Source organism: Ursus arctos, unplaced genomic scaffold (assembly GCF_023065955.2).
Source record: "Ursus arctos isolate Adak ecotype North America unplaced genomic scaffold, UrsArc2.0 scaffold_9, whole genome shotgun sequence".
NCBI lineage: Eukaryota > Metazoa > Chordata > Mammalia > Carnivora > Ursidae > Ursus > Ursus arctos.
The window spans coordinates 52,631,196-52,644,602 of NW_026623111.1; the positions used below are offsets into that span (position 1 = coordinate 52,631,196).

General features: G+C 38.1%; 1 protein-coding gene and 1 pseudogene across 1 annotated transcript in view; one reads left to right on the forward strand and one right to left on the reverse strand.

Moving 5' to 3' along the window:
- LOC113262357 (transmembrane protease serine 11F) overlaps positions 1–13,407 on the reverse strand; it is a 70,406-nt gene that overhangs the window by 14,464 nt on the left and 42,535 nt on the right. Inside the window, exons 4-6 of the mRNA XM_057309854.1 lie at positions 5,105–5,172; positions 2,923–3,086; positions 626–664 (exon numbers count right to left, since the gene is read on the reverse strand). Of these exons, the coding sequence (XP_057165837.1) occupies positions 626–664; positions 2,923–3,086; positions 5,105–5,172 (271 nt within the window). The remainder of the gene's footprint in view (positions 1–625; positions 665–2,922; positions 3,087–5,104; positions 5,173–13,407) is intronic.
- Positions 11,174–13,081, forward strand: LOC113262319 (CUE domain-containing protein 2-like; annotated as a pseudogene).

Sequence of the window (13,407 nt, forward strand, 5' to 3'; positions counted from 1 at the left end):
AGAAAATGTACATGCCAGATATTTCAGCAAAGATGCAAGGAAAGAGAAATTTTAACAGGAGAAAACCTAACTAGTTACCACTTTAAAACATTGTCTTGAATTGTGAGAGAATATTAATATACAATATTAGAAAGATAGTTACAAAACTTGTAATAGTAAGTATACTATGTAATTATTATTATTGTTATTTTAGTATACTGCAAGTCATAAAACTTGAAATTGTAGGGGCATCTGGGTGCCTCAGTTGGTTGAACAGCTGACTCTTCATTTTGGCTCAGATCATGATCTCAGGGTCCTGGGATCAAGACCTGCCTCGGGATCTGTGCTCAGTGCGGAGTCTGCTAGAGATTCTCTCTCTGCCTCTCCCCCCGTGCTCTCTCTGTCTCTCTACAATAAATTTAAAAATCTTTAAAAAAAAACCTTGAAATTGTATTTGGTGTAAGTTTATAAATTTAAATGTTTTAAATGTTAAAAATAAGCAGTAATAAAAACACCAAGTATTTGGTTTACAAAAACATAAGATGAGCAAAAAGGACTTTATAAATTCTACTTCTAACTTTTCTGTGGCTTTTATTCGTTATCTTTGCTATGAAATGGACAGTTAATTGTGGGTTTTGGAACTTACGGCTGTTGAGAAGATTCCTCATCTTTTTGCTGTCAATAGCTGGAATAAACAAAAAATTGAATTAGTTGGTAGAAGAATATGTTCCTATTTTTACGTGATTTTGTTCAAATGGTCACTATAAGAAATGCTTATTATCCAAAGCATCCATATTTCAAAAGGGTATTAAAGTTTTCATAGCCAAGTAATACATACATAACTCTGATTTGATTTGGTCCAAAATGTATAATTTTACTTTAAAATGAAAAGAGAGCATTTTGTTGTTTTCCAATTTTTGCTATGAGATCTGAAAAACAAATTAGAGATTTAGGAAAGAATGGTAAGGATAACTGTCCCTGATTACCTTCTTTGGGAGCTCCAGTAAAACTTGAGGATGCAACCTTCGATTCCCATCACAACTGGTGCTCGCCATATTAGATGTAGCAGCCAGTGTGTGTCAAGCATATGCCTGATGGCCAGTATTGAAAGGGCAGCTCCAGGGAACAAAGGGTATCACAGGCCCCTCACAGCCCAATTTCCAGCCCTGGTCTACAAAGGATAGGAATTCATTCAGTGTAGGTTGATGGCCGCCTCTCACTGAGGATTCTTCCTCATGGTGAATATTGCAGAAGGCTGCAGCTCAGGGAGCAGACAGCAGAGGCATGAAGAAGCTCTTTGCCATACAGCCAGTCCAGGAACCCCAACCATACCACTTTATGCCTCCCTTCTGTGACATCATTTTTCCCTTTAAACTTCTCTTCGTGTTCAAGTTTAGTTTCATTGTCTTTTGTTTTTTGGGTTTTTTTTTTTTTTTTTTTTTTTTGGTGTTTGTTTTGTTTTGTTTATTTGACAGAGAAAATAAAGAAGTATATGATGATCTCCTCAGGAACACTGACCTCCCCAAGAGAGCGATGTGAGCCCCAAGCCCTACTAGAGGCTTCCTGGACATTTCACTTCTCTTTATTTAACATGAGATATTTATGTGGCAGAAGAAAATATTTGTAGGAGAATTTTGGTTATTGAGTGTAGTCATAGAATACAGTTATTTTGATATTAAAACAATCTGTATAATAAAAAGTCAGTGTGCATGACCAAGAAGTCTGAAAAATTATTTTTAAAAAAACTGTAAAAATTATTTTTTAAAAATTGCAAAAAAAAACCCCTTAATGTGTCTTTTATGATGGATATTTTAACATAAATAATCATGCATTAGGGGCAATTATATTATCAGAAATTGAAATTTAATTTGAGATTGCCATTTATAGAATGCTGAAAAATGTGTTTTACTTTGGAATATAATTAATACTTAAGGTAGATACCATACTCTTCATTATTTCTAATTACTTCATGAAAGTTGTCATTAATGTGTGTGAGGATTCTATCTCAAAATGGATTTTAAGTATTTTCCTTATTTCTAACAACAGAGAAATTACCTTTAGACAATCTTTTTCTTAAATTCATGGATGGGGAAAAGACTTTCCAGTCCAAAGGGCAAGACTTATTTCTTGTTAATAAATCAGAAATAGCTGCCCTTGAAGTACTTAATCAGAACAGTGAACACAACTGGAACACCTGCTGTGTGTGAGACTTACTCTAGTGTTTGGGGGAGGGGTAAGGAACAAAAAGGCACAGTACCTGACCTTGAGACTTAGCGTTTGAAACATATTAGTATGCCTCTCAGCTTGGATTCCAACTAGCTGTGAGGTAGTTTTAATTTCTTAGTATTTTGGCCTCATTTCCTTCTAATTTTGGGGAAAAACAAAACTTTTCTGATTTTGTTTTGTGAGGAATAAATGAGGAAATGAATGAAACATCATTTTAAATTGGAAATAATATAGAGAACCTCTTCGCAGATCATGTCAATGATTCGTCGTCCAGGGGTTAACTTCCATAAAGATGTTTGTTTCCCTGATACTACAGAAGCTAACCCCCTGAACTGACCTGTAAAGACTTCTGGGATTCAGAACACCTGTGCTTTAGTTTTGGCCTCCAAGTCTTGCTAGTCCCATGTCTCACATTTTCCTTGAATCTCAGCTTCCTTAAAATGCCAGAAAATACTACCTACCCTCTCATGCTTTTAAAAAGATATGACATGGTATATGGGAAATAATTGAGAAACTTTAGCAAAAGCCTTAATCAAATATGAAAATAAATTCTGAAAATTAAACTTTACCTTATAGTGAATTTTTATTTTAGTTTTATTCCACACTGATAAGACTTCACAGCGGTGAAGTCTTAAAATGGGAGAAGACATTGACCTAAATTCTTATGAAAAATAAAGAGGATTGCAAGGGAACCACAAGGATGGTAAAAGGACTTACATGTGAGTGTAAAGGATGGCTTGTTTATAGTCAAAGGCAACTGTTTTGTCTTCAGACTTTGATATAAAATCCTTTCAATCTTTTTCCTGATTTGCTCAGCACTGTCAGTTGATGGGTATCGAAACATGAGCACCATAAAAATTCTCATGCCATGTTCATCTGGACTGAAGAGCAAAAAAGCAGATAAAGCCACCTCTGTAATCATTAACTATTTTTACCTCTTAAGATTCACACTGAATTTTAAAAAACAATAGATGAAATATATGTACATCAGATTTCTAAATTATCTCTAGAAATATGGGCTCAGATATGTAGCTGAAAAAAATTATCTTGCCCTTTACTTAGCTCATAGTCTGCAGGGGGTTGGGAGAGGAGGAGATGTTCATGAATTCATGCTTTATATGCACTTAAACAACTTGCTTTTTGAGACAATGTGAGCCATCACAACCAACATCATATTTCAGTCCTGGCATGGCAGAGACAATGCTTTGTGTTCATGAAATCCAGTTACGTTTGCCTCCTGATAATAGAGCTAGATTTCATTTCCTGCCCTCCTTTGCAGTTTAGCAAAACTCTCATGAATTCTGGACAATGGAATGTGGGCAGAAATGATGTACCCCACATCCAGCCTGCCCCTGGCACCTCCCATGCTGGCCTCCATGCTTTTACTCTTCCCATATTTGCCAACCAGATGCTGAAGTTCCAGTAGGCAATCCTATTCCACATCCCTCCCAGCACCCAAGTCCCTGCTGCCACTTCTGAGTCTTTGGACTATGCCATGAAAATGAAACAAACCTTTATTGTGTTAAGCCATTTATTTTGGGGGATTTGATGGTTAGTTAATATGTGTTTGATAAGTGGAAAATTAGAGAAAGCACTTATTAAAGGAAATCTTTTGATAAAGGAATCACATATTATACTATAATGTGTAGGTCTAGAAATCCTCCAGTTGCCCTCTGAGGTTGAATTTAACCTTAAAACAGATAAAGAAGAGAAAGACAATTATCATATGGTTTCACTCATTTATGGAACATAAGAAATAGGAAGATCTGTAGGAGAAGGAGAGGAAGAAGGAAGAGGGGGTAATCAGAAGGGGGAATGAACCATGAGAGACTATGGACTCTGGAAAACAAACTGAGGGCTTCAGAGGGGAGGGGGGTGGGAGATTGGGATAGGCGGGTGATGGGTATTAAGGAGGGCACATATTGCATGGTGCACTGGGTGTTATATGCAAATAATGAATCATGGAATATTGCATCAAAAAGTGGGGATGTACTGTATGGTGACTAATATAACAAAATAAAAATTATAAAAAAAAAACAGATAAAGAATCGAAGAAGGAAGGAAGAGGGGGGAAGGGGAAAGCAAAGATAGGAAGGAACAAAAGTAGAGAGTGGGAGAGAAGAAAAGGCAGGGGCTCCCTAACCACACGTATATTTACTTTACCATCAAGAAGTGAGGCAGACAAATAAGTATTACAAATACTTATATTTGTATATTGATTGATAGCCACAGAAAAAATTTAAAGTTTTTCATCAAAATAGGTAGAAAACAAGATATACAACAAGTATATATTCAATTTATGCATATTGCTTTCTATCAGAACATAAAAATGAAAGGTAATAGAATAATAACAAAAATGCAATGGCATTAAAGAAAAACCTTATTGCAGAGAAAGTCATAGTCTGCTGTTGTTGGGTCTAAATTCTACTTAGCCCTGAGCTAAAGGAGCAGGTGTGTCACCAGGGCCATTCCTCCCTTTCCAATGTCTAATAACTGACATTGCCTCTTGATATAGAGCACTTTGCCTCTGCCTATTGTGACTGAGAGATGTATATGCAGTATAAGCTGGATTGCTCAGGATTTATGAAATCTCTGTATTCCTGCAAAGATTTGCCTGAGGGAGCTGGACAGTCATGTTGATCGAGTGTTTCTTAAGGGTACTGGTTTGAAGTTGCAAACTAGGGCCCCTGGGTGGCTCAGTCAGTTAAGCGTCTGCCTTTGGCTCAGGTCATGATCCCAGGGTCCTGGGATGGAACCCTGGGTTGGGATCCCTGGTCAGATGAAAGTCTGGTTTTCCCTCTCCCTCTGTCCCTCCTCCCTGCTCATGTCCTCTCTCTCTCACTCTCTCTCTCAAATAAATTAAAGTCTTAAATAAAATTTGCAAACTAAGTTTACATACCTCAGTTTGATAACATGAGATTTGATAAACCGACCCCCTCCAGAAGAACGTAGAAATATCCTAGACATCTGGTTAGAAACATTAAACAAAAGAAATATTAGTCATAAGAAAAACGTTACTCCTTGTCTTTTCTATACAGTTGAGGCAAAGACAATTTTGGTTTATTCCCAGATTGGAACTGGTTTATCATAGTGGTAAGACTAAAAGAGGTTCTAATCCTTGCATAAATGTATAACCTTAACAAAATTATGTAATTTTGTTAAGCCTCTGTGAAACAAGATAACAACAATATCTACCTCATAGAGTTGTTTTGAAGATTAAATGAGATAATGTTTATCGCACATTTCACACCTTGCCTGGTGTGTGCTAAACTATTGGTAATGTTCATTTTGATTATTGTCAAATTAATTTAAGTATCTGTGCTATTTTTAAAGGCAGCATCCTGACTTTTAATAATTTAATTTAATTTAATTTAATAATTTAATTTAATTTAAATGTATCTTTTTGAGAGGGAGAGAGAGAAAGTAAGCACGTGCAGGGAGAGGTGGGGGAGAGGGAGAAAGAGATAATCCCAAGCAGGCTCCACACTCCAGGTGAAATCAAGAGTCAGACACTCAACCGACTGAACCAGGTGCCCCAGCACCCTCACTTTTAAGAAAGCCCACCCTAAATTTGTCTTATTCCCAGATATGGAAACTAGTCCACTATTTGTATCAACTCATTGCTTTCTTAAATGATTATCCCATTACTGAAGCATTTGGCACAATAAGCAGCAATATGTGTCCTTTGACTCTGATGCCCTCACTAGTTAGTCACCTTTCTGTGGCAGGCAGGCTTTCACAACTGGTACCAGCTTTGGGAATAAGTTTCACCACACTCTATACCATCAGCGTTTTATTACTCAGCTTTTCCAGCCTGAGCTATTGAAAGATTTGGATGTTCAGTGAGCTGATTTCCTGGGACCTAATTCCCAAAAGACTGTTGAGGCAGTGCCTCACAGTAAAAAGCATTGGACTGAGAATCAGAAATCAGAAATTGCAGGTCCACATGAGTGTACATAAGGCCCACCTCCCTGGTAAATCTTGCCCCCTCCCCCCCCCCCATACTACATCCTCTGGGAAGGAGGATTATTGCCTATCTCCCCCCAAGATTTATCCCTCTCCCTGACTCCTTTAAACTAGTAACAATGCTCAATAGATTTTACCTACTAAATATTGAATCTCCCTCCCTTCCTCCAATTCCACTGCTATGGTCTGAAATCTGCATCTTCGAAACTTGTGCCTGGGCCTCTGTAGTATCCCCTCACTGGCGCGTTTCTGCCATTCTACTCTGTCCTCTCTCCTCTCAGCTGTTCCCCCACAATGCTACCAACCAGGGTGACATCCCTAAAGTACAGATCTGAGTATGTTATACTCCTGCTTCAAGCCCAATGTCTCCCTCAGTGCAAGCTCCACAATCTTAGGCCTTCATTCACCCTGGCCCCACCTCTACCTTCAATGCCTATTTTCTTATCTACTGAATGACTTACTCTTTCCCAATCCCACTAGACTGGTTCACACCTCTATGGCTTTGCACATTCATTTCCTCTTCCCACAATGCACTTTTTTCCCCTGGCAATTCCTTTAATGACAATTTGGTTACCATCCAGACACTCTAGGGACCAATAAGTTATCTTTGATTTGCCCTCCTCAAAGTTCAATACTCCTTTATTTGGACCACCCCAGCATCTTGCACATGAGGCTGTTATAGTGATTATCATACCAGTTCACAGTTGTGCCTTTCCCCCACTTTAGACTGTGAGCTATGTGATGGGAGGGAGTGTGTCTGATCCATCTTTTTATCTTCAGTGATTCGAACACTGCCTGACTCACAGTAAATATTCAATGCATGTTTGAATAACTCCACGAATGAATAAATGAGTTAAGAATCAACAATATGGTAAAGGGAAGAAGATAATAACACATTGTTTTGTTTCATCTGCAAATCATGTTGCCAAGTATAAATAGAAATCCACAGGAATCTAAAGCAAGTGGGAGCCAGGAGACTCCAGTGGTGAGCTCCTTCTGTATGGTCATTCCAGGGGTTTGGATCACTTTTGAGTTATGTCACTTATGATTTCACTAAGCTTCTCTGAGCTCATTTTATTTCCGTATCTCAGGGAACAGGGAGAAAATCTGATGTTAAGGTCTCCAACACCTTATATAAATGTCCTCTGAAATTCTGAACGGTGCACATAATGGCGTTTGGGGAAAGGATCAGGATTCTGTCATATCCAAGTATAAGAAAGTGCTAAGAATCCATTCAAACTAAAATGTGATTATTAGCAAGACTTTCATTCTCAGAGGAGTTGACCTCTGTTTTAAAAATGGGTAGATTCTGGCACAGTACAGTAGTGGTGTGACCACTAATAATAGCTTACATACACTAAGTCCATAGTACAGGGTATGCATTGAGCCAATTCCTTTGTTTAAACCTCATACCACCTTAGGAGTAAAGTATTTTTTAAATTCTCATCAGCCTCATTTTAAAGGTAAAGGAACTGTGCCAGGGCACTTTAGTAAACTTGTTGAAGAAAGTGCTAGTTCTGGCATATGAACTCTGGGAATCTGGAGCTAGATCTTGTGTTCTTAAGTATATTAAGTGACACTGACAACTCTTATACTTATATACTATATACCTGATGACAGATGTTCAGTTTGGTGCTGGGTAGAGAGTCCTGGGGCAGGAAACCCTTAAAGACGACCTCGGATATATCTTTTATTCCCTGAATCTAAACCTCGTAATAGTTCATCTCTTGAGAGATTGCATTTTTTCTGCTTCTGAAAAACTGTTTCTTTTTAGACACCTAATCATCACTGTAAGCAATTTCTGGAGAAAATGAACTTACTGTTTACATTTTTCTACTGAGAACTCAGTAATGTTACATTTAGTCCAAATTACAAAAACTAATTGTATCCTTCCCTTTTCGTGGTCCAAACCTAAGAATAGATTTTTTTTTTTTTTAGAGATTATTCCATTTAAAACAAGATAGAGTCTAAGCTAAAATGGGAAAAAAAGTTCACCTTAAAATCAGATCCCACTTGGAGTCCTTGGTTTGAACTCCAGCGTCAAAAAAACAAAACAACATGTTTGAAACAATACTTGTGACGCTGACTAATAGTACATCTAGTTACTATCTTCCACAAGCCTGAGCTTGCACCTTCCCTCTGGCTGGGAACTGCATGCAGATTAAGTCCTCATGAAAGATCAGTAGTTACCGGATGCCAACTAGGGAATCCCTTTCCAGGTCCACCCATGAAAATAAGTCAGGCAAGTTCTGCAGATTTTTTGCTACTGTCAGGGAAATACAACAGAGGGTGAACATACCAAGAAGACAAATCCCTATTCCTTTCCTCTCCAAGAAAACTTCCTGCTAGTCCAACGGGATTTTTCCTTTCTCTGAACTCCTAAAACACTTTTTGTTCACATGATATATACTTGACAATTATATTCTGTACTGTGACAGCTCTATATTGCCATATTGTCTTGTTATCTAATCTACCTTGTTTGTATTCTTTCCCGAGCACAGACTTTCATACATAAACTGCATTATAAACTCCAATAAGTCAATCAGAGAAAGACAATTATCATATGGTTTCACTCATATGAGGAATTCAGGAAACAGTGCAGGAGATCATAGGGGAAAGGGAGGGAAAAATGGAATAGGAAAAAATCAGAGAGGGAGACAAACCATGAGAGACACTTAACTATGGGAAAGAAACTGAGGGTTGCTGGAGGGGAGGTGGGTGGGAGCATGGAGTAACTGGGTGATGGGCATTAACGAGGGCATGTGATGTGATGAGCACTGGGTGTTAGATGCAACTGATGAATTACTGAACTCTAAATCTGAAACTAATGATGTTCTATATGTTGGCTAACAGAATTTAAATAAAAAAAAAAAAACCTCCAATAAGGAAGAGACTGTACTGTTTAGAACTTGGCATCCTTCACAGTCTTGCGCAAAATAGGTGTACAATAACATTTTCATTAACTGATTGATTCTCCAGCTGTGGTTAATCATAAACAACAGTGTGAAGAAAAAATGCCAGCTTTTGGATCTCTTCATGACTCTTTCACTATATTGTGTCTCCTTCCTTTTTTCTCACTTATTTATTCACTCAATGCAATTGATTAGGAATATTCTATTTTTAAGGCACTGAGACAACACTGGATAAAAATTAGTAAGCAAAAAGCTGTGGTCCCTGGACTCATAGAATAGAGGGATAGACAGTCATCAACAAAAATAAATTAATTATAAGAGGCAACTACTAATATAGTCAAGTAACATAGGATAATGGCTGGGGGTCTATAATAAGTAAGGGTTCTCTAAGGAGGGACATTTAAGTGATATCCGAAAGATCAGAAGAAATAAGCAAAAAGAACAAGATCATGGGACAATCTTCCAGGTAGAAGGAACAGAATGTACAGAGCATCCAAAAAGAAGGCCAATATGGCCAGAGGTGAGCAAGGAGGAGAGCGTAGAAATTGGAGGAATAGTCAGAGCCAGAGCATTAAGTTCCTTGGAGGACTTCATAAAAAGTTTGGATTTTATTCTAAGTACATTTGGAAACCACTTATGACATTTTAAGCAAAGTAATATATAATATGTTTTTAAAAGATCATCTGGTTGCTATGTAGACAAGATATTAGAGGGAGCCTGAGTGGAAGCAATGATTATGGTAAGCTGCCCATATGAGGGAATGCATTAGCTAGGTCCAGGATGGAGACAGTGAATTAGAAATAGAAACATCATTTGTGAATGAATTGGACATGAGGATAAGGGAAAATAGTATTCTGGTAACTATATGGACAGTGATGTCATTGGCTGAGTGGAAAAAAATAGGAATTAGAGAGTGAGAAAAGGAACAACTTTTAAGAATTGGATTTAGATATAACATCAAGATGCCTATGAGAGATCCAAGTGGAAATGTCAAGTAGACCATTGAATGCACAAGTCTAGGGTTCAGAGATATCTGGGTTAGAGATTAAAATTTTAGAATTAGAGTTATTGTGTATTCATTGGTACTCCCCCCCCTTTTTTTTCCTGCTAAGAGACCCCTTCTTTCCTACAGGAAACTCATTCCATATGGCCCAGATGGAGCTAAACTTGCCACTTATCCCATCTACCACAAAGATGGCACAGGTTTATTTTCTTGGTCACAGTTATTAGTGTAGGATTGAGGATGTATTCCAACTTTGGCCAACTAGACTGGTTCTTCAAATTTTCCTCCAAGGACTGTTATGGGAAATTGTCTTTTCCTGCTTCAGTTAATACCTGGAAACATGTGAATATAGAGTAGATGTAAGCTATGTCACCTGCCATGTGGAGAAAGCCTGAAGACATTGTTTGAGCCTCTGAATCCCACCATACCTGAAGTCAAATGAATCTCTAGATTTTCCCAACAATCTTCTCTCCCTCCCTCCTTCCTTCCTCTTCCTTCCTTCCTTCCTTCCTTCCTTCCTTCCTTCCTTCCTTCCTTCTTTCCTTCCTTCACTTGTTCATTGGGTTTCTGCTACTATCTACCCAAACTGTCCCATTTATTATGGGAATTTACAGAGCAATAGAAGAAAAAGAAGCAAAATCAGGATCATGTCTTGGATGAGCTGGAGGCCTAGGCCAATGGGAATTATATTGTCTCTAATCACTTACAAGTAAATAATTTTTTTCCTCTTAAGAAATTCATTAAGAAGCTGAATTCACTTACAGATGATGAATTGTGGTAAAAGAGGAATTGTAGCAGATATTTGTTCCCTATCTAAACTGCATTTACTGGGCAAGTGCACTAATGCTCCTTTCATGATTAAAAATTCTCAACAAATTAGGCATGTACCTTAACATAGTAAAGGCCATATATGGCATGTCCACAGCTGATATACTAAATGGTAAAAAGTTGAAAACTTTTCCTTTAATCAGAAACAAGACAAGGATGCTCATTCTCACCACTTCTATTCAATTCAGTGCTGAAAAACTCAGAGCAATCAGGTAAGAAAAGCAAATAAAAACCATTCAAATCAGAGTGGAAAAAGTAAAATTCATCCTCCTTCGATGTGGAGGCCTTCACTGAGATGATGATGGCTTATGTGCCTGGTTTGCCCACATTCCAAGTGGTATGATAGGGGACATGATGCAGAAGCTCTTAGGGCAGTTGAGTGGTTCCAAGAAAAAAGAGAACCTGCAAACTCAGAGCTCTGTAGTTCAAGGTGTGGTGCCCATCTCCACATAGCTCCTGCAGTGGCCTGAAAAGCTCAATGAAGAGACTAGGGCTTCTCCTATATGCTACTATTGTAGACACCCAGGATGAATCAGCCAGTGCTGAGGAAGAGTTGCTTCCAGGTGTGCATGTACTCTTAGAGGTGTTCCCTCCTTATTCAGTGGCGCAGGCCCAGTGGATACTGGCCACAGCTCAGGGAGACTTGGAAGAATTTGTGCAGATGTTGGTAGAGGGGAAGGAAGAGGGGACTCCAGCTTGGAATGGCCCCAACCAGGACCTGCCCAGATGCCTCGAAGGGTCCTCAAAAGGATGAACTGAAATGCTTCATCTTGCAGAAGTACATGATGGTGGATAACACAGAGGATCAGGAGATTACCAGCCCATGGCTCCCAGGGAGGCCCTCAAGAAGCTGATCCAATACATCAACAACCAGGTAGTGAGCACCAAAGGGGAGGGATTCAAAGATGTGCAGAACCCTGAGGCCAAGGAGATGAAGGCCACATACATCAAACTCAAACTAGCCAGGAATTACCGTTTCCACTGAGGCATTCACCAGACTCTGTCAAAGCCTTCCAGGCTCAGATCCCAGAGGGATGCAGGAGCCCTATACCCCCACACAGGGCCTGCTCTAACTCCTGTCCTCCTTCTCTACCCTGCTCTCTACTTCCTTGCACCACAGTGTTGACATCCTCTTGGAGCTGCCCATGGGCACAGTAAAGGTGGTCCTGAGGGGTAGGGACAGTGAAGTAAGGAAACTGGCTTCATGAAATGAATGTGAAAGAGAAAGAAAAAAAATTGCAGTTAAACAATATAAGAGAACCTTTCACATTTCTGAGGAGGTATTAGCTTAACAGTCTCTGATGATAAAAAATAAAAGGCCAATAAATTGTTGTCATCATAAAAGATATTGGAACTAACCAGAAAACTCCTGCTTATTTATTATGCACAAATGCACATTGCATAAAATTTTAATTGTATTCACTCTCCTTTGAGAAAGTTGAAGTAGAATGAGATACAGTGAAGGGAAAGGAATAAAATATTCAAGGATTTGGAGGTATTCTTATGGAAGGAGATTTAGTTTTGATTCTGTAGATGTTAATTTTGAAATGATGAACTTCGATTACATGCAAATAAGGAGATTTTTGTCCAAGATAGCAGATTGACTATATATTCTCTCCTTTTTTGAAAACCCCATTAAAATTATGTCTGGGAATGTCTGAAGCTACCAGAAGCTGAAGGAGGCAAAGAAAGATTCTTCCCTAGTGCCTTCCAAGGGAGCCAGCACTATTGATACCTTGATTCAGATTTCTGGCTTCCATGACTGCGAGAGAATAAATTTCTATTGCTTTAAGCCACTAGTTTGTGGTAATTTGGTACAGCAACACTAGGAAACTAATATAACAAGTATCAGTACTTACTGTCAAACTACAGAGGTTAAAACACTGCAGTATTGACACAATGCAAAACAAGCAGATCGATGGAACAGATTAGAGAGCATAGCAACATCCTGATTCACACATGGAAACTTGACTTGTGGCAGAGATGGCATGGCGGATCAGCCAAGAAAAACTGACTGCTCAATCAGTGGCGCTAAGAGAAATGTTTTATTCATATAGGGGGAAAAATGAAATTAAATCCCTATGTCAAACACATATGCAAATATGAATTCCATGTAGAATAAAGAAGGCTTAAATGAAAAAAGGAAAACCGATTTTTTTAAAGACAGTGACATCAGGATCAGAAAGGATTTCTTATACAAACACAAAGAATACTAATAATAAAAGAATGATGTAACTAATGATATTACAATTCAGAATAGTGTTCATTAAAATATATTATTAAAAAATGAAAAGGCAAATCACAAAATGGAAAAAGATTCATTTCCCAAAATGAAGGATTCATTTCCCAAAAAAATGTTTCTTTTTTTCCCAAAAAATGTTCTAAGAATAAATTAAAAGACAAAAATACAATAGGAAATGGGCATATTATACTGTATGTTAAGTAAAAAAAGAAAAAGAAAAAGAAAAAAGAAATGGGCAAAAGATCATGAGT